The sequence below is a fragment of the Eumetopias jubatus genome, unplaced genomic scaffold (assembly GCF_037043125.1).
Source record: "Eumetopias jubatus isolate StellerSeaLion01/CBP00866 unplaced genomic scaffold, mEumJub1_p1.0 scaffold_14, whole genome shotgun sequence".
NCBI classification, from domain to species: domain Eukaryota; kingdom Metazoa; phylum Chordata; class Mammalia; order Carnivora; family Otariidae; genus Eumetopias; species Eumetopias jubatus.
The window spans coordinates 51,947,805-51,975,715 of NW_028274820.1; the positions used below are offsets into that span (position 1 = coordinate 51,947,805).

General features: G+C 37.3%; 1 protein-coding gene across 2 annotated transcripts in view; it reads right to left on the reverse strand.

Annotated features, from left to right (window-relative positions):
* SNX13 (sorting nexin 13) overlaps positions 1-19,321 on the reverse strand; it is a 131,158-nt gene extending 111,837 nt beyond the window's left edge. For both annotated transcript variants that reach the window (XM_028118149.2, XM_028118144.2), the window contains exon 1: positions 18,707-19,321. In XM_028118149.2, coding sequence (XP_027973950.2) covers positions 18,707-19,306 — 600 coding nt within the window. In that variant the 5' untranslated portion in view covers positions 19,307-19,321. The remainder of the gene's footprint in view (positions 1-18,706) is intronic.
* Positions 19,322-27,911: the final 8,590 nt, after the last annotated feature.

Here is a 27,911-nt window from a genome sequence, read left to right on the forward strand (position 1 = left end):
ACAAAGAAAAGGTAATTCACATCACTACCTTAACTTTATTTTTACAAATTTAAGAAAATTCTCTTATGTGTTTAAACATAGACAAAGATATGGAAGTAAATACGGTTTTGAAAATGGAAAAAGCAAACAATACTTTTACTAAATATGCTTCTGCACTGGTTTACTTTTCAAAAATCATGTTATAGTGCAAATAATACTTCATTATTTTTAGAATGCACATACTACTTTTCCTACAAAAGACACACCATATCCTTAATTGAATTTATTAGCAATTAACAATTCACTTGAAATATTTAAATGAATACACTATTACTAACATTTATTTCTAGCAAGCTATGATCATAAAGGCTGTCATAACATTTGTACTCCTCTAAGCAAAAAATATGAAACATCTTTGAGATGCAAGGCATAATAGTTGGTCAAATTATGGTAATAATGAGGAAATAGCTTAATACACACGTCCTTTAAAACAGATTTGCATGTGGAAAATCTTTAAAAAAATACTATTTGTATATTGCCAAGGTGTAATTATTTAAGTAGTTAATAAGAATTTTAAAACGTTTAGTAGGAAGTATGACATTAGGAAGATGGAGGTGATGAAGGCAGACACTGCTGCAAGTGACTGTGAAAAGGCAGCTGGACCATAAACAGAGATGATCCTCAAGAGTAACATTCTTGGACGTAGAGTGATGCTGAAACAAGCCAGCCTAATAAAGGATCTCCAAAGTTAAGACCTAGAGACTCAAAATGTGCTAGGAGAAAAAAATAATGGGATAAGCACTGCAATTATCACGAGATAATGCAGCCAGGAATTTAGCAAAGGGTAGTAAGCAAATTACGGGGGCAAAGAGGGCATGGATGGAAATACACGGTGTCTCTGCTTTGGGAGGATTCCTCCTCCTATTGGGGTGTGACTAACCATGAACACTCAACAGGGCAACTGAAAACAGGAACACTGCAGAATTTCAAGTCACTGTAGTTAGCTTCCCCACTAGAGCATAGTGGTTGTTAATTATCCAACACTGCACAATGTAAAGATTTTATTTATTTATTTGACAGAGAGAGATGCAGCGAGAGAGGGAACACAGCAGGGAGAGTGGGAGAGGGAGAAGAAGGCTCCCCACCGAGCAGGGAGCCGGATGCTTGATCCCAGGACCCTGGGATCATGACCGGAGGCGAAGGCAGACACTTAAGGACTGAGCCACCCAGGCGCCCCTCAACATTGCACAATGTAAACCCAACTCTTCATCACCCTCAAATTTCAGTGAAGTCTTCTATAAACACATACACACCATCTCCGTGATACTAAATTCACAAAAAATTTTTTAAAAATTCAAGTTGGAGAAAACTGCAACAACTTAATTTCAGCTCTACTATTATCTACTTGGTCTCAATTATGCAATACTAGTAATACTATCTCTTGAAGATAACTACAAAAAATACATTGCAAAATGTAAATACCTTTTGACACCAAAAGCACAATCAACTAAAGAAAAGTAGATAAATTGGCCTATATCAAAATCAGAAAATTTTGCACTCAAATGATACCATTAAGAAAATGAAAAGCCAACACACAGGAGAAAATATTGGAAATTAAATATCTAATAACGAACCTCTACATATACAAAGAACTGTTAAAGCTGAATAAGAAAAAGACAACCCAATTTTTAAATGAGCATGAGATTCGAATACACGTTTTCTCCAGTGAAGATAAATGGTCATGAAAAGCACACGAAAAGAAAAGATGTTCAACACCATTAAACATAAGGGAAATGCAAATTAAAACCACTATGAGATACCACTTCTCACCCACCAGACAGCTCTCTCAAAAAGAGAGATAACAAATAATATCAAGGATGTGGAAACTAGAAACTTCCTACATTGCTGGTGGGAATGTCAAATGGTGTAGGTGCTTTAGAAAACAGTTCACAGTTCCTCAAAAGATTAAACACAGTTACCATACGATCCAGCAATTCCATTCCTACTACACATCCCAAGAGAAATGAAATGTTATGTCCATACAAAAACTTGTACACAAGTATTCATACCAGCATTATTCAGAATAGCACAAAAATGGAAATAACCCCATGTCTACCAACAGGTGAAAGGATACACAAAATGTGGTGTACCTATACAGTGGAATATCATTAGGCAATACAAGAAATCTGAAGTACTGATATATACTACAACATGTATGAACCCTGAAAACGTGCTACATGAAAGAAACCAGTCACAAAAGCTACAAATTCTGATTCCATTCATATAAAATGTTCAAAATAGGCAAAGCCATAGCGAGGTATTTGTGATAGCCCAGGGCTCAAAGAAGGAAGATTTGGGAATGATGGCTAAAGGGTGAGGGTTTTTCTATTTGGGAGTAATGACTTCTACAACTTATTGCAGCAATGGAGTATACGTATAATTCTCTGTAGTAAAAGTCACTGAATGAGTGAACTGTATAGTATGTGAATAATATCTCAATAAAACCAGTTTTTAAATTACCACTTGCTAGCTAAACAACAAAAAAGAGTAAATAAATAAGCAAAGCAGGCTAGACACACAAAAATGGAACAGAATCAATTCAAGATAAAAACAATTCTAAGGAATAAGTATCTAAAAAATTACAGTGAAGAAGGAGTACTACCTTTAATGTAGTGGCTCTCAGCCAGGGACAACTTTGCTCCCCAGGAAACATTTAACAACATATGAAGCCATTTTTGGTTATCAAAATGTGATGGTGAGGGGGGGTAAAGGAGAAGGTACTATCACAGAGGCCAAGGATGTTGTTGTGTGCATCCTAATGCACAGGACAACCACTCACAACAATGAGGAGGGAAAAGAGGATGAGAAAGAGGAAAAAGAGAAGAAGAAGAAAGAAAGATGAAGAGATTACCTATTCTGGATTAAATATATTAACAATGATATTGCTGGAACAGATTCTGGTTCAAACTAGGGAAATTTTAATATAGTGAACATTCAATGATAAAAGGTAATTATTGGTAATTTTATTAGGTGTGACAATAATGCTGTAGTTGTACTTTTTTAAATCCTCATTTAATACAATCCCTATTAAAATACAACATTTTTCACAGAACTAGAACAAGCAATTCTAAAATTTGTATGGAACCACAAAAGACCCTAAATAGCCAAAGCAATCTTCAAAAAGAAAAGCTGGAGGCATCACAATTCCGGATTTCAAGTTATATTACAAAGCTGCAGTAATCAAAACAGTATGGTACTGGCACAAAAACAGACATATAGATCAACAGAACAGAAAACCCAGATATAAACCCATAACTATATGGTCAATTAATCTTCAACAAAGCAAGAAAGAACATCCAATGGGAAAAAAAACCATCTCTTCAACAAATGGTGTTGGGAAAACTGCACAGCAACATGTAAAAGAAAGAAACTGGACCACTCCTATACCATACACAGAAATAAAATGGATGAAAGACCTAAATGTGAGACAGGAAACTATCAAAATCCTAGAAGAAAATACAGGCACTAACCTCTTTGACATCGGCCATGGCAATTTTTTTCTAGTTATGTCTCCTCAGGCATGGGAAACAAAAGCAAAAATAAACTACTGGGACTACATCAAAATAAAAAGCTTCTGCACAGAGAAGGAAACAATCAACAAACTAAAATGCAACCCATGGGACAGGAGAAGATATCTGCAAATGACATATCTGATAAAAGGTTAGTATGCAAAATATATAAAGAATTTACACAACTCTGGGACACCTGGGTGGCTCAGTCTCAGTCAACTGATCCTCTGCCTTAGGCCTCAGGTCATGATCCTGGAGTTCCTGGAGTTCCTGGACGGAGCCCAGAGGCAGGCTCCCTGCTCAGCAGGGAGTCTGCTTCTCCCTCTCCCTCTATTCCTCCCCCCACTCATGCTTTCTCTCTCACTCACTCTCTCTCAAATAAATAAAATCTTTAAAAAAAAGATGTACACAACTCAACACCCAAAAAACCAATAATCCAATTGAAAAATGGGCAGAAAACATGTACAGACATTTCACCAAAGACATCCAGATGGCCAACAGACACATAAAAAGATGTTCATCATCACTTACCATCAGGGAAATGCAAATCAAAACCACAATGAGATATCACCTCACACCTGTCAGGATGGCTAAAATCAACAACACAAGAAACAACACGTGTTGGCGAGGATGTACAGAAAAAGGAATCCTATTGCACTGCTGGTGGGAATGCAAATTGGTGCAGCCACTCTGGAAAACAGTATGGAGGTTCCTCAAAAAGTTAAAAATAGAACCTCCCTATAACCCAGCAATCACACTACTGGGTATTTACCCAAAGAATTCAAAAACACTAATTTAAAGGGATATATGCACGCCTACATTTATCATACCATTATTTACAATAGCCAAGATATGAAAGCAACCCAAGTGTCCATCGACTGATTAATGGATAAAAATGTGGTATGTGTGCATATATAATATACGGAATATTATCCAGCCATGAAATCTTGCCATTTGCAATGACATGGATGGAGCTAGAGAGTATTATGCTAAGCGAAGTAAGTCAGAGAAAGACAAATACCCTATGATTTCACTCATGTGTGTAATTTAAGAAACAAGCAAAGGGGAAAGAGGAGGGTTGAAATCAAGAGAGAGAGACTCACAATTATAGAGAACTGATGGTTTCAAAGGGGAGGTGAGTGGGGAGGTGGGTTAAACAGGTGATGGAGCTTAAGGAGTACACTTGTCATTATGAGCACCAGGTAATTTTGGAATTGCTAAATCACCATATTGTACATCTGAAACTGATATAACACTGTATGTCAACTGTATTGGAATTAAAATAAAAACTTTTTTTTAAAAAGATTTTGTTTATTTGACAGAGACACAGCGAGAGAGGGAACACAAGCAGGGGGAGTGGGAGAGGGAGAAGCAGGCTTCCTGCAGAGCAGGGAGTCCCGATGTAGGGCTTGATCCCAGTGGGATCATAACCTGAGCCGAAGGCAGACGCTAATGACTGAGCCACCCGGGCGCCCCTTAAAATAAAAACTTAAAAAGCCAAAAAAAATCCATACTCTTGGGAGATTATGAGAGTATTCTGAGGAAAAGTGACATAATATCTGCAATTTACTTTAAAATGATTCGGCTACAACAAAAATAACACACAGAGTCAGAAATAAAGCAAATATGACAAAATGTTAACAATACAGGTACTTGGTACATGAGTGCTAAAAGCATTATTTTTCAAGGTTTCTGTATGTTTGAAAAATTGCACTTTAAAAAATTGATTCAAATTATATATTTTATATATACTTTATATATATTTTATATATTTCTAAAAATACTTTATTTTAAAAATGTTCTTTCTGAATAATGGAGAGTGTCTTAATTCATTACATTTCTTGAAACGATGGAAATGTTTTATTGGGGAAGAGGGCATTATTCCACTATATTCCTCAAGACCAGAAAGAAAACATAAAAAAAAAAAAATTAAAATCCTGAAGGTCCAGGTTTCTCAGTAATTTTCTTCCTATTCCATAAATACCTTACTATAACACTAAACTAAAATAAAATGTATTGTTCTAATATAATACAGTATTGCACTTGGCTTTTCTAACCCAACAATTGGTCTACTGTCTACCTACCTTTTTTGGGCCACATTAACGATTCTCAAACATCAAGTCCATTCTCTGGGGCAGCTGGGTGGCTCAGTCGGTCGAGCCTCCGACTCCTGATTTCAGCTCAGGTCATGATCTCAGGGTCCAGAGATCAAGCCCTAACCTGCTCAGCCCGGATCCTACTGGAGATACTCTCTCTCCCTCTGCCCCTCCCCTGGCTCTCCCACATGTGCATGCATGCTCTCTAAATAAATAAATGAATATATAAATAAAACCTTTTTTAAAAAAATCAAGACCATTCTCTATCATTACCTCATACTGAAAAATAAGCTTAGTTACATGGCAATTCATATTCAGTGCCTTTGACAAAAATGAATTATAAAGAATGAATTTAACTAATACACCTGAAGATTTCCAAGTACAAAAGTGTTCCTCTACTAAAATCCACAAAACTTTTAGCACAGCAGTTCACAGGCACAAAAGCAAGACAAACCAGGCCATATTCCTAAATGGCCTCTCTTCTCTCTCATTCACACATGACTAGAACAATACACGAATGCAAGTTTCAATATTCAAACTCAACTTTTGCTTTCCCCCATCAGACATCATCCAAGGGTAAATCAAAACAACACAAGCCTATAACAGTTGAGAGACCTAGATCTTTAATGCAAAGCCTAGCCATGAACTCTCACCAATCTTCTACTGTTTCTTCTTACGAAACGGAGGATCCTCTAACACAACAGTCAGAGCCACCATTTACTACGTGCTTTGTATTGGCTAGGACCTTTGCTAACCACTTTATATATATTTAATTCTCACAACAACTCTGACATAAGTTATATTACTAACTCTATTCTACAGATGAGGAAACAGCTAACTCATAGAACTGGGCCATGAACTGAGCTTGGTTTAAAATTCAAGCATGTTTTGAACTATTATTTTACAGACTCTCAAGTAGACTTTTTAAAAAGGAAGCGGGGAGGGGATGGGCAAGATTCTACACACAATATCTGAAAAATCAAATAAAAGTGATTTATTGAGATTCAAAAATTCAATTTATCAGAAAAACCTGAAGTAACTAAACTGACACTAACATCTTAAATCCCTTGTAGTCTTTAAAAATCTGATGTAGATTTTGTAAGTAATAGCATTCAGATAACTTCTAGGGTATGTTCTAGAGTTGGCACAGATACACATAAATTTCCTTCACATTCCTAACAGCTGTACAGTAACAACTCAATATCAAAACAATGACCCTGAAAGTACTACAAGATCCTTTTAATTCTCAATAAAAAAACAAAGCTCAACAGTGTTCATTAACTCAGAGATCATGAGTCTTTTTAATCAAGATAAATTCAGACAAGAGGCACACCATCATAGAAAAAATTATACTGCACTATATTGTTTTAAATATATATATATACTGTTTTATTTGTTCACCTCTTAAATTAACAGAAAAATATGTTTATACCCATTCGTAGTAAGTTAAAAATGAAAATGGCCTGTTTATTTGCAAGAGGGAGGAAAGGGTAAAGGTTGGGGGAAAAGCCCTGACAGGGCAAGCTGCAAGCTTACAGAGAGAATAATAAAAGAAGCAAGGGAAAATAACATATCCACAAAGCATCACCAACAAGAAGGAAAAAATAAGTACAGCAAGGAAAACAAAGACAGATACAGATTCACCCACAAAGGACTTTGATAGCGTAATCTCCAGGTAAGTAAAATGTTTTTATAACAGGAACACCCCCTTCTTGTGTATAACAGTTTATTATTGGATGAATGCAGATAGTCAGCTGTTGTATGAAGGAACTGAAATAATTTATATGCTCAGTATCCATTATTTAGACTTGTAAGTACAAATTTGTAATACAAATATGTTATTTGTAATAACATAGCCCTCAGTCCTTTTCTTAACTCACTGCACAATACAACTCATGCCACTATATATATTTTTTAAACAAAGGATTTTTACATTCCTCGCCTATTCCCTATAAAAGGAACAATCCAAAAGAAGAGCGTATATAAATTCAAAGCTACTTTACGTAAAACTTTATCAAAATGACAAGAATCATAGTACTTCCCATAACAGAAACTATATAACACTGGCATTTTTAAAGCACAATATGAAATTGTACTACAACTTTTCCCTTTCACTCACCTACAGTAAAAGCTTTAATATAGAAGAGATATACCGGTTAGTCAAAAGTTCTAGTTATGACCAATTCATATTGTACAGGTATCACCTCTTCGATTTCCTCCTGAAATTCAGTCTAAATCTAGCTCTCAACGTAATACATAAATTAGAAAGTTAGTAAAAACTGAGACAGAAAGGGAAGAATTAGATCATCTAGGTCAAAGAGGACTTCTTTGTTTTATTTGACATTTTAAAACCTCCACTATGAAACAAAGAACACAGAAAACAACTTCAAACACTAAATTCTAAGTTATAAAAATAAACTACTTGCTATTTACATCTGAAGAAATAATAATAAAACCTAGTATTTACTGAATGTTACTGTGGGAAACATTATTCACAGGATTTAACGTGTCATTTCACTTAATACTTATTGGCGTTAAGTACCATTAATTTACAGTCACACAGATGAGAAAACTGAGGTTCAAAAAAGTTAATAACTTTCCAAAGTCAAAATGCTCTAAAGTGACAAAACTTTGATTCAAATCCAAATAATCTGACACCAGCCATTGCTCTTAATCATCAGCACACACTCTTCAGAAATTAGAATGTTCAATTTGTGATTAGAAAATATATATGTACGTATATAAAGATTTATAGATAGGTAGAAAAAAGATGATTAACACTCTCTGCCCCAGTACAAAGATAATCACACTAAATTCTGCATTAGTGCCTGTTACTTGATTCAATATTCTGAGTTATCAGACATTAACTTGCTGAGCTTTAGTTCATAAAACACACTTAATAAATTATAAAATACTCTGAAACCTAATTGATTTTTCTAAAATTTTTATGTAATCAACATACCCACTCTTTGTAAAATACGTTCTATTTCAGTTTTTCTCTTTGTTGTTACACCTTTCAAGCTGCCTCCAACCTCCCCCTATCCCATTTCCTCTTATTCTAACTTTTACCAGGATTAGACTATTCCAAAGGTTTAAGTGTTGAGCACTTAGGTGCTACCTCAAGAAAATGTGTCAGATGTTAGTAATTAACATCGGGCATAAAAATAGCTGATTATATTAATAACTGCAGTCTGATTAAATACCCTGAGAAAAATATACCATCTCAAATAAACTCGAGAAGACACATCAAGAACTAATCTAAAGTACAATATTATGACTTAAAGAAACACTGGATAACACATATCTTAAAATCAGACCAATTACTTCCCAAAATTTATGTAATAACTAAAATGAGATGAAATTTTATTTCATATTTAATTCTTCCATTAACACGGCACAACCTCAGTTTTATAATTTCCAAGCCTCAAATGATAGTGAATCCAAAAGCCATTCTCCACACATTCACGTTGTCAGGCAACTCTAGCCTTAAAAGTCACAATACAAAGAATCACACACTCTCTTGTGCCAAACCATAGCCAGGCTAAAAATAGCTCCAGAGTTCCAGGAGAAAACCAATTCAGGTTTAAGCATAGTAACATCCAAGGACTCTCCAATCATGCAGAGCTCCAGTGAAAAGCAAAAGCAAGACTGGGGGTTTCACAGATGCAACAGATAAAAAGTTTCCTCAGGAAATTGGGAGAAAACAGTGCAATAAACCAACAACAGTAAATTATTCCAGATGATGTATATGAAGTGTCTGGTACTAACTTAAAAGACCATAAACCAGTTTAATTTTCAAAGCTGAACACAGAATTGTTTCATTGAACTTTTCTGGTACATATCATTTCTGAATTTATAATGGAACTGTAGATGGCTTGAAATGATCTAACAATGTTCTGTCTCTAACAAGAGATTACGGTAGCAGTTGCCCTCCTTGAAAATGTACCCGCCAAATTTCCAATTTTTTGAAACCCATGACCAAATTTTTGCTCATACTTGAGGACTTTCAAGATAGCATTAAAGGTTATACAAACTGTGATGAAACACTCAGCAAAACACCACAAAAATCAGCATTATTGTACTGTTAGAAACAAAGTTTTATCTAGTTCAGGCATACGAATTTTTAGTACACATAAAATCCTAATAAAAATCAGGTATTAAGATATACAAGATAAAATCTAAGTTGTTCTTGCATTTGTAATTGTACATATGAAAATAAGATCAATCTAACCATATTTTTACCTGTAAGAAAAATTAAGACAGAAAAACATTCTAAAGAAAAGTCTGGTGTTCAACGTTTTTTGGTCAAACTTCTTTGTGTTTTGTGATTCCAAACACAATATTCAACCAGAGTATCCTATTAAAAACTATCTAATGGACACTGAGAGTAACCAATACTCGAAAGGTAATTAATGTGATAGCATTAATTTATGGTAGACAATTGTTGTCTTAATTATTTTTCACTTTTACCTTAATCTTACTGAAAAGAATATTTAACATTCATTTCCTCAAAAGATATTTAATGAGGAGCAGGAACTGGGAACACAACTGTGAGCCTCATCTTCAGGAGCTTGCATTCAGTAGGGAAGAAACACAAAATAAACATATAAATGAATATATAATAGATGAGGGTGGAGACTAAGCATTACTTTCATCAGGGTAACAGAATTCAGCTGGATCCTTCAGTAGACTATGGTAGACCCCTTAAGGAGATTTAAAGAGTCTTTTCAGGGAAAAAACAAAAACAAAGAACATGACAAATTCACAGATTTTTTTGCCCCTCTCTTTTTTTTTTTTTCATTTATTATGAATTAGCTTGGAGCAAATACAGACAGGAGAGATGGGCTGACTCTTCAATAGCAAGGAGAAACTCATTTTAGAGCTGCCACCTCATCCAAACTGGTAGTTTTACCTGGAGTTATAAAGCTAATGCAAGTAATTACCTTTTAATTACATATTCCAACCTTTTCTTCCACTTAATTTTTCATCCTTTAATTATGTTATGTTTTATTTTGACAAAAGACCTCAAGGCTTCAGCTGAATGAGTGCCAAACTGACACAATTTAGCTCTGATAGTGAACTTTCTGAGGGCAGGTTTCAGATCTGACTCACTGCTTCAGCATCAGAACTTCTCAGGTGCCTACCACACATTAGGTGTATTTGTGTTTGGTGAACAAATTAAACCACAAAAATTAATCTCTAGTGCAAGTTATAACCAAAGCTTTATGGAAATTATCCTAAACAACAGGTTTTCCTTTCAAGAATTTATCAGGGTTGATTAAAAGATTTCTTTTCCGACAAATATTTAAGAATATGTAGAAATGACTGCTAACCCTCAAATAAGTAACCTTTTTCAAAATATTTTTTAGAACTTCTCTTTCAAAAATGCTTTGGAATCAGTTTACCAACTACACAGGAAACTAACCTCATTACTAGTTTGCAAGACAGGCTCTCAGTCTACTTTTTATCCCTTTCACTTCTTTTAATCTATTCTCTGCCTCCCCTATATCTGCACTAATAGCCAGGAGGCACCCTCTTTCTCCGGGGATCCATGCAGCCACCCACTAAGAAGCCAAGGAGCCATAAAGCTAGAGCCTCGGACTTGGATTCATATTAGTGCAAGGCATACAGAAAAAAAACTTGATGTATTAACCACTAATACTTGATTAATGGTTGACAATTTACAAAGTTGTACTCTATCATGTTCTCTGATCTTCACAACAATATGAGAGCCGCTAGAAAGTGCTATTATCCAATTTTATAAACAAGGTAACGAAGACAAAAATTTCAAACAACTTCCCTAATGTCACATCATAAATAAGTGAAGTCGGGACTCATCCTTATACTACTTAACATATAGGTTATTTGTCTGTTGCCTCACTACTGTGGTAGGTGTAATTTATTGATAGACATGAGGATGCATCACCACCATGAGTCCAGCCTATTTATTCACTCAATTTTAACCCCTTTTTTAGGTAGAATAGTTTAAAAGCTGTCCAACTGCTTTAATTCAAAGTTCCCTCTCCTCCCAAATATTTAAAGTGTTGTAACATAACATAATAATAAAAAAAGGCAAAAAAAAAAACTAAACCTGAGAAATAGAAAGTCAATTTCAGATTACCCTCAACAGAGAGGACACTTAATGGTCTGTAAAACCACAAAATTTCAAAAGACATTGTAAAAACCATACTCTGAGACCCTCACTCAGGGAATGCCATAAAGTCACTTAGCTTCACCACCAAATGGCTAGCTACTGAGTGACCAGCACTGAAAACTTCCCCATGATAGAATCTATTTTCTTCCTCTTCCAAAAGCTCGTCCTTTTCCATTATTACTCAGCTAACACAGCTTGGTTGATTCCACCTGAAGCAAACATCCTCTCATAACCTTTTTCTTCTCCCTTTAAGAGATTTCTCTTCATTCCACAGTTACACTAGAAATGAGACTAAACCTAAGTAAGCTGTGAAAAGCTATATATATGATGGCAACTACTACATAAAGAGATGAAAAGCAAACAGGTTTTCCAGTGGCCTTATGACATATAACCAATACCTTTAATCTTTATTTTTTTTTTTAAGATTTTATTTATTTGTCAGAGAGAGAGCACGCACACCACAGGGGGAGAGTGGCGGCAGAGAGAAGCAGACTCCCCCAACTGAGCAAGGAGGCCAATGCAGAACTCACTCCCAGGACCCGGGATCATGACCTGAGCTGAAGGCAGATGCTTAACCCAATGAGCCACCCAGGCGTCCCTACCTTTAATCTTTAAAACTACAAACATTTCTACTTATTTCCTAGTTCTTCTCCCAAATTTAATTCTGTATTTCCCCAAAATAATTTCATAAACTTGTAGCAATTAATATAACACTTTTATTTTTTTATAAAGATTTTATTTATTTGACAGAGAGAGTGAGAGAAAGTGAGCATGAGCCAGGGGAGGGGCAGAGAAGCAGACTCCCCGCTGAGCAGGGAGCCAGATGTGGGACTGATTCCCAGAACTCTGGGATCCTGACCTGAGCCGAAGGCAGACGCTTACCTGACTGAGCCACCCAGGCACCCAACATAATAACACTTTTAATCATAAACATACAGTAGACTAGTTAAGAAAATATTTTTTTATCAATGTCTATGGAAAACTGGTCAACAAACTTTGGACAAACCATCCAAACACCAGAGTCATACACACTGATATCTCCCTATCTAGGACTCCCAAGGATAGTTATAAAAAACTAAAACCTCCATTTTAATGTTTCAAAATACTGAATGGAAGACATGTTTAATATAAAGTTATAGGGCGTAACTAAAATGCCACATATATTTGCTTTTGCTTGAAATTCTATCAACTAGCTAGCAACCTACTGATCAGGAATGATGAACAAGGAGTATATGTGTGCTAGATTAATAAAACATAATGAAAATATTTATGAATATAATTTATAAACTCAGAAAATCTGGAATCAAAAGGGGAAAAAAGAAATCAAAGGCCCTTTAAAAATTTTTTTTAAGATTTTATTTTTATTTTTAAGTGATCTCTACATCCAACAGGGGGCTTAAACTCACAACCCTGAGATCCAAAGTCACACATTCTAACAACTGAGCCAGCCAGGTGCCCCACGCATTTAAAATTCTTGAGAAATGGTTGGCAATATTCAACTCGGTTTATCAAAAGATGCTAAACAATGTTGTGTGTACAGTTAGCAGCCAGCCTTATTCTAGACAGTTATGTCCTTCCATTCCCCTTATAGAATCTCTTTCCTACTTCTTAACATCCTTTAGGTGCCAATGGAGCTACGATTCTTGTTCTGGTTAGAAGCCTTTACAATTATCATTAATCATTTAAAAAACAGCTCATGTAGTTTAAAGATTAACGCATCCCAAGAATACTTCTCTTAAATATACTAACAAAAGCAAGTCATAATTTTTTACTAAACATTTATTATGGGCAAGAGTGTGTTAAAAAGAGCCCCCCAAAATCCTTCTTGCTGCACAGCTCATTACATCTCAGGATTTCCCAGAGAGACACACAAGAAACTCTGTTAGGTCTCTGTATTAGAATTCTCCAGAGAAACAAAACCAATAGGAAATATAGAGGTTTTTTTTAAGGGGGTTTATTATGAAGGAGTGGTTCACATGATTATGGGGGCTGAGAAGTCCCACAGTCTGCCCTCTGAAAGCTGGAGACCCAGGAAAACTAGTGGTAATTCAGTCCAAAGGCCTGATAACCAGGGGACCAATGATTCATTTTTTTGGCGGGGTGGGGGGGGGGGAACCAATGATTTAAATCCCAGTCCAAGGGAAGAAGATAAAATGAGATGTGATGTCCCAGCTCTAGTAGTAAGGCAGAGGGGAAAAAAGGTAAATTCCTCCTTCCTCTACCTGTTGTTCTGTTCAGGCTCTCAAGGGATTAGAGAGTGCCCACCCATAATAGGAAGAGCAATCTACTTTAAAGAGTCCGCTGATTCAAATGTTAATCTCATCCTCATCCAAATACACCCTAAAAGACCCAGAAATACTGTTAAATCTGGGCACCTATGGCCAGTTAAGCTGACAAATAAAATTACCCATCACATGGTTAAACAATTTTGCAAGAGAATGCAAACTCTATCACCTTTGAGAGCAAATCACCTATCAAAAGCTATGAAAAATCCCAAAAGAACAAACTTCCTTTGTGCAAGTATCTATAAAATGTATTTAAAACAAAAAATTTTATTCCCTTAACTATTAATCTGGGACTTCTAAAAGTGCTACAGAGCGCGCCTTTTCCCACCTGCATCTTGTTAACCACAAAAGCTACAATTAGTGTTAATATATAAAAACCAATAAATCTGGGTGGCAGTGACTTAACACAAATATAAACCATTTTTATTTAACATTTACTAATGCCTCACATTTGCACACAACCTAAATTATTAAGCTTAAACAGCTACCATGTTTTACTACATATTTTTGAAAGCACAAGACAAATGTCAACAGGCTGGTAACTGCTTGTTATGCAAAAAGCCACCTCCAGAGTATACCACAGCTCTGGTTTAAATTCAACATATTTTCCTACATCTTCTATACCTTTAGTTCTCTGTAATAATAAATGCTCAGAATCATAACCCTAATAGCTTTTGAAAAAAAGTTTAAAAATGTGTTTAAAGAAAATCCATTGATAAATACCTCTTTATATCCTAATGTATTCCATTATATTCTAATGCTGCGAAAATTCAGATTAACTCAAACAAATCCTCAGGTAAACATCCCATACCCTAATTCTGATATATGTAAATTTATACTTTTTTAAAAAAGAGAGCAGTGGAGGGTGAATAGGTATTAAACAAATAATTTTCAAGTAAACTTTTGACAAATAGGAGTAACATTAAGAAGTCTTAACGGCAGCAAAGACAGTAGAAGGGGAAAAAGATTAACTAGACATTTAAAACAAATCTGTCATCCCTATGTGGAAAATGCAAAAGACACACGGATATGGCTAGCAAGTCTTCTAAATATTTCATTTGTATTGAGAATGAAAATAATACAAATTAGGGGCGCCTGGGTGGCTCAGTTGTTTAGGCGGCTGCCTTCGGCTCAGGTCATGATCCCGGAGTCCTGGGATAGAGCCCCGCATCGGGCTCCCTGCTAGGCGGGGAGTCGGCTTCTCCCTCTGACCGTCCCCCCATTTCATGTACTCTCTCTCTCTTTCATTCTCGCTCTCTCAAATAAATAAATCTTTTAAAAAAAGAAGAAAATAATAATACAAATTAAAGCCAAAAAGTTTAAATCGAAAACTGTTAACTGACCTTTACAGAGAAAAAAAAAAAAAAAGGGCAAGAGGACCTACCGGGCTGTACTTTCAATTCACACTAATCTATCATATCACAGGTTTCAAAGTTCAATATACATATTAATTTGCTCAACTAGGTAATTTTTCCTTTAACTTAAGATGGCCCTTAATTGATCACTTGCATAGTTTCTCATTTCTGTAAAGGTTTCAAAGACCTATTTTGACAAAAAGCAAAACTGAAGTTTCATATGCATGTTTATCACTACTGTTACTATTATGTATCTATATACTTGGCATCCTCATCCTGGTTCAAAAAAAAAAACTTAAACCTAAAAATAGTCTCTACTGATGATTATCAGCTACAAAAGAAAATTAATGATGCATTCCACACTGAGCCACAAAAACAGCACACAATGTGGAATAAAAGGACCTAGGTGTGACTCCTGGTTCCACCACCTGTTACATAATTTTAAGCAAACTATTTTAACTCTCAGTCTTCTCATCTGGCTATCAAGGACAGCATCTCCTACCTCAAATGCTGAGATGCCAAAGAACCAAGCAGACAGTACCACTCACCACTTTCTGAGCACAGGGTCTGCTTGTTGAACAAGTGATTCTTTTGTAACATAGCTCATCATTACATATTTTAAGATCTAACATGACTTAAATCACTTCCCCTAATATCTCCTGATCTATGTTAGAACGAGGAGCAGTAAAATGGAGTCCCACACTATTAATTTTTTAGTAATCAATATTGAGTAAAATTTTCTATCTAATATATTTCAAAATAGGACTATTTCTGAGCCTTAAAAACAAAAGGCTAAGGTAAAGTAAAAAGTCTTTCTCAAATAATAATCCTCAGTTTACCTACTGACAATATTCAGACAAGATAGTAGTGTATTAGGGGCGCCTGGGTGGCTCCGTTGGTTAAGTGACTGCCTTCAGCTCGGGTCATAATCCCAGAGTCCTGGGATCAAGTCCTGATTCGGGCTCCCGGCTCCACAGGGAGCCTGCTTCTCCCTCCAACCCCCTACCCTCTCTACTCTCATGCTGTTTCTCTCTCTCTCAAATAAATAAAATAAAATCTTTAAAAAAAAGTATATTATAAAATTGATCAAGAGAGCTGAAAATTACTCACTGAAAGCTATACAGTCAGAATTCTGTACTAGGTCAGGAGATGGGATTCAAGTTTCACATTTGCCACCAATAAATGTTGACCTTGGACCAGTCTCTGGGCTTGTTTTCTAACCTATAAAATGACTACTAAAAACCAAAGATAAAATCCAAGTACCATTTAACCTGGGCCTTCGTAGTAGTTAACAGAATGGACTCGGAAGGGACTGCCAAGGTGGGAAACCTGGATCGGCCACTTACAAGCTTTGCACCAGTAACAAACACAAAGCACTACAGTACATCTTACTGGCATCAATGACTTACTATTTAAAATATTTCACTGAAACACGAAATCATTTTACAATACAGAAGCTTAGAAGGTACAGTCCTTCCAAATCAAGGCACTAGCATTTTACTAGCAGACAATGAGCTCATGTGATAGCATTACAACTCTTCAAAACATGCTAGCCTAAGCCAAGTTTCATCAGAAGATCATGTCATAAAATATCACACGTTAAAGACTCCACTGAAACTTATAAAGCTAATTATTCTCACCAAAATATCATACTGAAGATAAAAATACAACTTCTGCTACTCAGATCTTTTTTTTAACCTAATACTACTGACAACAGAAACTTATATCATAATCTCTGAGAATTTAATAAACTCCAGGAATGAAAAATATGTGAAATTTAGAAATATTAAGTGAGGGGCGCCTGGGTGGCTCAGGTCATGATCCCAGGGTCCAGGGATCAAGCCCCAAATCGGGCTCCCTGCTCAGCAGGAAGCCTGCTTCGCCCTCTCCCACTCCCCCTGCTTGTGTTCCCTCTCTCGCTGTGTCTCTCTGTCAAATAAATAAATAAAATCTTAAAAAAAAAAAAATTAAGTGAGCTACAAACTACTAGAAATAAGGAGTTCATGAATTACAATCAACCAGTAAGCATTTACCAGAGACATCATAGTCGAGGCTCTGTGCCCAGATCAAGGGCAAATACCAAAGCGTGAACTTCCTCAGAGGTTTATCAAATTGGAAAGGCAAGTAAATCCTTTTTCATCACATTTTAACACAACAAAAGCCACTCATCTACAAACGATTTTATTTCCTTTTGGCCCAGGTAGGAATACTTCCTGTTGCCCATTAAAATTGTTTCCTATCCTTAACTCAGCCCACAAAGATGCCCAAACTAGTCACTGACAGCTGACATCGGAACCTTCAAAGGACTTCATGCAAGTAGCTTCTAATACATTTCCTCAAATCCACAAGCTGCAGAAGTTATCTTCAATCACGCCTACACCAGCATATACCACTACACATAACTGTGTTAACTTGGGTCAAGTATCTTACTAGATCAATTTAGTTCTTGCCCTTAAAGTATTGCTAGTAAAGGCAAACTCTACTTCTTCAAAAAGTCTGCTTTTTGCAATGGACATGAGGCACTAGAAAAGGGAAACTGATTGGCTAGTCATAGTTGCCCTACTTCCATTTCAGGTCCAAGTTTAAAAAAAACAACAAAAACAAAAACTGTTCCACAGAGGGTACCAAGGGAGCCTTAAGCAAATCAAGAGTGTAGATGCTAAACTAAACTTTGATTCCTACGATTCAAAAAGGTGACAGGGTGTGGGGGTGGGGAGGGGGGACGGTGATATAACTGGGCTATTCGAGTGTCACTTGAGAAAGAAGGTCCACTTCACGAAGTAGGCAAAGTAGGGGGTGGGCAAAAACCGGTCTGGCCAAGTGACAAACCCAGGATGCTAACCGAGCTTGGAGGTGGAGGGCCCTGGAGGCCGGGACCGGAGAAGGGAGATCTCGGGCAAACCGTAGGGGAACAGGAACCAGCAACAATGCAGAGAGACCAACGCTGCCACAGAGCAGCGTGTAAGGGGACACCACGAAGGAAGCGATGAGTTAGGAGGTAGCGACAGCAGGAGGGTGACCAGTGCCACGGACGACGGTCAAGTGGCAACTGCGAAAGAAGAGGCACAGCAGCCGGAGGTGGTGGGACTCTGTTGAGTCAGCACAGCTCCTATTCAGAGGGCACTTGTAGGATCCCCACTGCTCCTCGGGCCCCGGGGCCCGCTACGGAGGGTCAGGCCCGCGGGCGGGAGAAATGATGTTCTCGGAAGAGCTGGCGCCGGCCCCTTCCCCATTTCACAGGTAAACACTGGCCGCCGTCGCCGCTTACCTCTGTTAACATTATTACACCCCGGGGAAGTGAGCTCCTCCCTAGCCTCGCCGCATGGCAACAGCCGTAGCAGCACCGAAAACTGCCCGAGCCGCCGCCAACGGCCGAAACAGCTCCTTCAGTCCTCTCCCGGGCGGCGGCTTTACTCGGCTTTGCTGGCTTCCCCCCGGCCCGGCTGCTCGCGACGGACGCGCCGCCATCTTGGAAGAGCGACGTCCGCGTCTTTCTGCGACGTGCGCTCCCATTGGTGAGCGCAGGAGCCGCCGGCGACTCGTGACCGTCTCCATGGCGCCGGCGCGTGGGGAAGTGGAGGTGGACGCCTCGCGGCCCACTCGGCCACAGCGGTGAGGCCTCCAAAACTGGGGTCCCAGGCGGACTTGGGACTGCCGGGAGTGGAGACGGGGCCCAGCGCAGGGCCAGCCCGGGAGCTGGCGCGCGCGTCCGCAGAGTTCGCTCGTCCTCCGCCGCACGCCGGGATGGGCCGACTCTGGGGTGGAGCGAGACCGGCAGAGACCGAGCTTTCGACTGATGGCGCTGCGGACCTCGCGCGTCTCGGGGACAAGGCGGCAGATGTCCTGTAGAAAAACTTTCCTCTCGCATTTCCTTTGCCCAGCAGCGACCTAGGAGCATGCGAAGGGTCGGGTCCCTCCGCGAATGGGGTTAAATATGATCTGAAACTGCTCCCCGCGCAGTCCCTCTCTTCCTGAACTTTGACAGAAACTTTCCTTTGTCCTTACCAGTCGTCAGCGAACCCTTTTCTGGGGTGTGCGACAGGTTGTAGAACTGATACAGGCATATCAGCTTTACCCACTATCCTAGCGGTTGGGACTGTTGCAGATTAGGTGATTGGCCAGCACCTGCATAACAATGAGGGCTTAGTTTCGCAGCTTCTGAGAGATCTCAAAACAAAACAAAGCCACTTTTGCTTTTTAACTGCCATTTCTACAGTTCTGCTGGCTTCTTGATAGAATATGTTTATGTATCGGTGCAAATTTCAGCAGGTGGCATTGTAAATAGTGCCAACTTAAAATGGGACTGAACTCGGGCACTCTGTGCATAGAAGCCCCTGAGACTGACACCATTCTGAATCTATTACTAGATGGGTTACATTGTGAGGAATTGGAGGCAGTCACTTCTACCTGAATATGAATGCAAGTAGTTTACCTGAACCCGCTGTCAAAGTGTATTACTCTGGTGTGTTAGAAACTAGTTTACAAGGAAATTTGAAGATTTTCAGATTTTTACAGGGGGTACAAAGGCATTTGGGAAAACTAATGCCAATAGTTCATTCCCCTTTCCGGAATCTCCTTCCCCACACCTCGACTCCTTTCCTTAACAATGGTACTATTTTATAAAATGAAATTTAACACATTACTCTCATATTCTCAAAATATTAAGTGAAGGCATTACAAACTTGTGTTACCACTATTCTGTTGTATCCTCACCAAGGAAACAAAATTGTTCATTTAGGTAGTCTGGTAGAAATTCAAGAAAAACATTCATTTTAATGAATTCAACTAATTGAGGCAAAGTAGTTTTTGTTGTTGTTTTGGTCTACATCTGATACATAATTTCCATATTACTGGCCCAGCAGAATTCTGATCTCTGCAACACAATAAAATGTGTTACTGGTATTGACAGATTAATCCATGAATAGGAAATACGATTGGAATATACTATCAGGACCTAGATATTAAAGGAAACTAAGAGATACTAGAGACAACAAGGAAGCTGGAAAAAGATATTGTTCCAACCTGTAAGTAAGAAAACAGAGAAGGAGACTTATTAATATTTAAGATACCTGCTGGTGAATTAAAACTGTAATTTAGGCAACTAGCCTTGAGTATTTAACTTTTTGTACATTATTTTCCCATTCCAGGAGCAATACATTTTCACCTAAAGGTGATGAAGTAAGTGTAAACAACGTGAGGTTTGTACCAACCTATAATGTGACATGAACATGCTTTTAACATTTAAAGAGTTTATCTACAGACCTAGGAGCAAGCCAAAATCATTGGCTCCTGTTTTCTCAGCCAGAGTCCTTTCTCAGCCAGGTCACCCTGTGACCTAAAAAACCTTATGCTAGCTAGCCTTCCGAGTCCCTCCTCACATCCACCTTTCTGACCTTATTTCTACCAAGCACTTTGTTCCAGCTTTCCTGCTCCTGTAACAGCAAGGCATCTTTTTGCCTTGGGGCCTTTGCACTGACTGTACTCCATCTAGAAGGATCTTTCCACCAAATACTTGCATGGCTACATCCCTCACTACTGTCCCATCTTTGCTCAAATGTCACCTTTTTCAAAGAAGCCTACTCTGATCAACCCATTTAAAATGTTGCCTGTCCCCACCCCCCCTTGCTTCAGTTTTCTTCATAACTCTTACACCTTCTAACGTAATTACTATTTTTCTTTCTTATTGTCGGTCTTCCCTCCATTAGGAATATAAGCTCCACGAGGTCAGGGATATTTTTGTTCTGTTCAGTGATGTTTCTTCAGCACCTTGAATACTAAGAATATTGCATGGAACATAGTAGACAATATTTCTTGAGTGGGTAATCATTTTCTAAAAGAACTCAAAAGGAAAAAGCCTAATTAAAATTGATTTAAAACAAAATCTTTGGTGTTGAAAGGTTAATTTTTTTTAAGTCGGCCAATGTGCATTCTTATCTTGCAATTATGGGGCGAGTTACTTCTACTGTCACTAGAATGCTGGAGAGAAGTTTATGACAGAAATGTGACCTACGCCTTTATTTTTGATGGTGGTAATGGGATGAGGGCTAAAAAAGATAAAATATGTTAAAAACAAACCTTACATTTATCTTGGGCATGAGTTAAAATTAACTTGCTAGCAAGGTGAGCAACAAACTGAATATGGTATGCCATTTCGGTGAGTTACGGAAATTGAGGAATTATATAGTTGGGAAAGAATGTTTACAGAATCAGCTAGCTTAAAATAAGCACCTAATTTGGTACCGATTACAGTTGCATTCCATGTGGTCTTGAAAACATCATATCAGTTGTTACAAAGGAAACCTGGAGCCAGCTGATCTGAGATGCTGGCTGCTTTGGCTATCAATCAGAATTTCAAAACAAAACAATCTTAAGAAACACATGATAAGGATATTTAGTGGCTGTTCTTGCAAAAGGTTTGATTCCCCAACAGCAGTGTCCAATCTGTCCAATTAACACAGGAAGGGATGACAAAAAGAGGTCAGAAGCAAAAACCAAGTGTGTGATGCTTTTAAACAGGCCACTGCCAGTGATCTCTAAACCACCAAGCAGCAATTTGGAATATCTAGTTTGCCTACTTTTTCGTTTTAAAACATAAAAAAAATTCTCCTGCATATTCAGGTTGTTACAAATTGGCTACAATTCCTTTTGAAAAACTGGAAAAATATAGCATCAACCTTCCAAGCAAATTGAATCTATCACACAGTTGTTATATTTTAATCTTTTGGTTTCTTAAACCACTTCATTAACTCCAGTTTCTTGATAATACCATATCATCAGTGTCAATTACCACCGCTACTGAACATTAAGTAGTACTATGCATTCATTAACGAGGCCCAATAACAAAGACAGTGAATCAGCATTGAAGTAATGCATTGCCAACAGAGGAGACACATTCTAAGAAAGACAACAGCAGGATATCCTGAATCTTTGTTATAGCTTTAGTAGGGCAACAGGAAGCAAAAATCTTGGGGCATTTAAGAGTGATCTGAAGTCTAGTTTCAAATAGCCCAGCTTGTGCTTTTTTCTTGCATAGTATTTTTTGAGGAAATACTGAGGCAACTCAAGCCTAAGAAACTGAAACAAAGATAATATGAAGCTTTGCTAACAATAGATGTAGCCATAGCAAAATAATAATTTTCACATTTCAGAAGTATGAAGAGATCACTGGCAACCTCAGTCAATAGTTTTGTTTGTTTGTTTTAAGGTTTTTATTTATTTGACAGAGAGAGAGAGCAAGCTCAAGCAGAGGGAGCTGCAGGCGGAGAAGCAGGCTCCCCGCTGAGCAAGGAGCCCGATGCAGGCCTTGATTCCAAGGTCCTAGGATCATTAACTGAGCCGAAGGCAGATGCTTAAACCAACCGAGCCACCCAGGCATCCCCAATAGTTTTTAAAAGAGATATTTTTACATCACAAAAATTAGACCTGGAGCACTTTTCAAACATTGAATTCTCAATTATGAATACTATTTTTCAGTACTTATTATGGGTCAGGTGCTGTGGGAGGTATTTTGCACATGTTATGCTTAACAATTGAAGAAGGCTGTCACAGTAGATCTTATTACCCTTTGAGGCCATGATAAATTTAGTGAGTTGCCCCAAGTCACCTATCAAGGGTATATACTATCAACATCATTTATCACTGTTGATGTTGACTTCAATCAACCTGGCTGAGGTAATGTTTGTCAGATTTCTCTGCTACAAAGTTACTGTTTTTTCCCCTTTCCATACTGCTATACTCCTTGGAAGGAAGTCACTATCAGCAGCCCACACACAAGGAGCCCAGAATTATGCTCCTTCTCCTTGAGGGTAGAATATCTACTTAAATTATTTGGAATTATTTTACATGGGAAATTTGTCTCTTCTTCATTTTTTATCAATTCAATCATTTATATGAGTATGGACTCATACATACTTATTTTGTACTTTGGGTTAAATCCAACACTTTTTTATTTTGTTGCTCAAATTGTCCCAGCTTTGGGCATTGGGAATTCTTAGTTGCCCTATGTCCTCTTAATGTACTCATATCAATGTGAGGTAGTTTTTTGTTTGTTTTTTGAACACTTCTTTACTTTCTACAAGATACTCTAGATACTACAAAATGGGTCATTATACCCCAGTCCTAGAATCAGCCGTTTCTCTAAGGAATTTCCATTCCTTTATTGGAGATTGGTATTAGAAAACAAGATATAAGCACTAAGTGTGTTCTTTGCTACTCAGGGTGTCCTTTCTTTTGAACCCTTGCAACTGACAAAGCAAGGAAATATGTGTGTGTACACTAATCCATATATATACCTATCTATACGTATTTCTGTATGTAACCATCTGTATTTATATTAAGGTAACATGAGTTCATACTGATGTCTCCCAACTCTAACCCATTAACAGTGAATGGTTCTAGCCTTCTCCCTTTGCCTATCTGTAAATTCCCACTCCCAACAGTGGGAAACCTGGTTCCTACCATTTGCCATCCATTTCTTTAACTCTTTAATCTCAGTATACATGCATAGCAATATCAGAATTGTTAACCCTTGGGCAACAACCTGATCAACTAGAATACAGTGTCTAGACACAATTCCTTTTGTCTTTAATCTTACTAATTTCAGTTATTTCCAAAGTTGCTTAGTTCAGCTACCTTTCCCCCGACTTCCTTCACTGCAGTTGTTTCATACGTTTGTAATACATTTAGATTCTCTTGTAGCACTCTACTCTCTTTCTTGAGATTCCAACCCCCTTAATGATTTGATTTCTTTCTCATTTGCACATAGTAAGTTTCACTCTTTGTGCTTTTTGACAACAACTTAATGTCGTATCATACAAAATAGCTTCACAGCCCTGAAACATAAAAGGAAAGGAAAATATGTAATGAAATTACTTTTACGTTTTTAACTATAGACCCAAACAACTGATGATTTTACAGAAGAAACTTCACTTGGATATAGAGATATCAATAAAGATACACATATGTATATTTGATATATTAAATATATAATTCTCTATAATACCTGATATTAAGTTCTTGCCATATGCCAGCCTTTGTTCTAAGTGCTTCACAACAATGGTATAAAATTATATAATAAAATGTTACTATTCGCATTTTACAAGTGATAGAACTGAGGCCCAGAGGTGGCTCAGTTGGTTAAGCAACTGCCTTCGGCTCAGGTCATGATCCTGGAGTCCTGGGATTGAGTCCCACATCAGGCTCCCTGCTCAGCAGGGAGTCTGTTTCTCCCTCTGACCCTCTTCCCTCTCGTGCTCTCTATCTCTCATTCTCTCTCTCTCAAATAAATAAAATCTTTAAAAAAAAGAATTACATTTTTTAGCTCAAGTTTACACAACTAGTAGTAAAGCTGATATTTAATGAAAAAATTAAATATATACACAAATGTATGTATCCATATACCATATAGTTACATAATTTAGAATTATATGTGTGTATCTACTGTAACTTCAAGTATATTAGTCAACTTTAAAAATTAAAATTTTTCGATAATCATGTCCCCAGTTTCTTATGTGAATCTTAAGAACTATGACTGGCCTTTGACCTCCTGTTTTTGCCTTCAGCCAAAGGAGGAAATGAGAAAAGGAATCAGTGCTCATAGACAGAACCTAATATGTCCCCATATTTACGGCTTACCTCAGCTAGTTCCATTTTTACAGAGTAAGGGTGAAATAAAAGACTGCTATTATATTGTGCCCTACTTTACTAGCTTAACAAGTAAGGTAAAAAATAAGATTATTCTAAAAATTACTATTGTTTTTAAATGGCAATATATTATGTTAATTGGAACAAAGTTAATTTGACCTGCCGTCACCCTTGCGTATATGGTTATCTTTCTGTTTTAAATAAAAATTTCAAATTTATGGGGCACCTGGGTGGCTCAGTCGGTTAAGCGTCTGCCTTCAGCTCAGGTCATGATCCCAGAGTCCTGGGATCAATCCCCACATGGGGCTCCCTACTCAGTGGGGAGTCTGCTTCTCCCTCTGCCCCTCGCCCCGCTTGTGCTCGCTCTCTCTCTCTCTCTCTCTCCCCCCCAAATAAATAAAATTGTAAAAAAAATATTAAAAAATAAAAAATTTAAACCTGTTAGTAATAGATGTACACATAATTAAATTGAAAAGATATTAGACATATGTCCCTTAATATTGGCTGTGGAAGAAAATGAATAAAAGCCCGAGAAGATTTACACTGTGGTCCTGTCTTTACTATTACATAGGGTTAAACCCTGGAAATGAAAATCCATCATTTGTTGAGTTTAGTGTGTCTTTTTCTGTAGTTAGGAGGTTAAACATATAATTAGATTAACATTAATATACTAACATACTGTGTACACAGTGTTATTTGAAACATTGGGCAATGTCCTGCGGCTCAAGATTAAATGCTTTTTAAGATTTTTTCAAGTTTAAAACTGTGGTGCCTATAATAGCAAAAAAGCTGCAGTTCATTTTCCTATCACTTTCCTTCAACAAACATAGTCATTATCACCGTTTTCAAAAACCTTGCTACAGAGCAGAGGCACACTCTGCTGTGAACTGTTCCGTGAATGGTAATAAACTCTTTGAATTACCACCTTTCTACTGAAAATGAGACACCTCCTACCTTACAACAGCCATGTGTGTAAATATCCACAAACAGACAAACCAGCACAACATGTCAAGAAAAGTTCTGGTCTATAAAAAACGAAGCAAATAGGCAAATAAAGGGATGTGAAATCAGGCTATTTATTCTTGAAATCTATAGGATATTCACCTAATTTGGATGGATAAGATTTATCTTGTTCACTAAATCAGCAAAATGCAGAGGGCTTCACATTTGATTTTTAAAAATAGATGTACTTTTTGGGTTTTCCTGTTGCTGGGGAAGTGTTCTTTCTGTTGCTAACAGAGCTAAATGTTCTGCTTTGAATGGGAAATGTTTGTTTTTATTGGGAGGAGTAGCAGAAGGATGAATGAAGGAATCCATTTTTTTTTTTCAAACTGTGTTTCTGTAAGTGAGATGTCTGCCTTCTGGGTAAAGGCATATGATTGGTTATTTACCAGAGAATCCTTTAATAGAATCATGAAATTTGTCTATTTGTTTACACATTATTTTATTCACTAAAGTTTAAACAGGATAACTATTTAAACTGTAAAGATTACAGGGTTATAGAACTCATATGGAAACTTTTATTACCACTGAACTTTCAGTGGTTAGAAGGTACAAAGAAGACATTTCTCATTTTTACATTTTTGCCTAGTGTAATTTAGCTTCAAAAAAGGGGGTTAGGGAAAAAATAGATGAGATCTGGTTTTCCTTTCAAATCCTAGGATCACATAATTAAAATACAAGCCATCTCGCTCTTCATATTTATATATTATTGTTTGTACTGTTTAGGGCAGGAAACTGATGGGGGAAATATCACAGGCAAGCAAATATGTACAAAATATTACTTTAGTATGTACTGTGCTTAAAACTGCATGAAAAAAAATGGCCATTCTGGCTATTCTCAGCTTAAGAATTACACAATTTTTTAATGTAATTTTGTTAACCCAAAATTATGTTCTATATTATCACTATCTTAATTGTGTTGTAGTACCTGTGAAAGACTGTTGATTTCCAAAACAAGAGCTTTTACTTTGTTTCAATCTGTGTCTGATTAATTCATCAAATGTATTCTTCATGGTTCTGCCAGAAATTTTGGTTACACTGAAACTCTATGATGTAAAAATATAATTGAGTTTCTGTCTTCCAAATTTTATTTTTGTCTTTAGAAGCAAGTTGTTAATCTATGAACCATTAGCTTTTGGGAAAGAGGGAATATTTCATAAAATCTCTCTAAATCATTCTATGGCAGATGATGATGTGTTGACCTAGTCATTTCATTTTCCTCTGGGCATTGAGAAAGATTACAAATCCTGCCTATCTAGGTGGGGTCATGTAACAAGCTCAGGTCAATGGAATGTAGCAATCCTCATCTCTCTCCACCTTCCAAGGTGATCTTGGATGCTACTGGTTGAGATAACAGACACTTTAGATGGAAAGAACCCTGCAGGAGAACCCATCTACTAGATCAAAAAAGAAAAAAACCTTTGGACTTTGCATGAGTGTCAAGTTCTTTTATTGTTGTACGTTATTGTTACCACACTTAGCAATACATATCCCAAATAAAACGCTTTTTAACTCTACTTACTGAGAATAGGAAGTGTCTAACCTGAGAAATCCTCACCCTCTGTTCTGCCCCCCAGCTTCCAGGATGAGGGGACTGTTTTAAGTGATAGTACTTAAGCCGATCCTCAATAGTTACACTGGGTTTTAAGGAGAACTGCTATATCAAATCATGACCTGGGTGTTACAGATTAAACAGCCACACACGCCACACACACACACACACACAAACACAGATTTCTGGAAGAGGTGGACAGGCTGACGACTGAAGATCCTGCTCCATCTGGTCTACTCAGAAAAGAAAACCATGAAAGTTAATAGAAGAGGGAAAA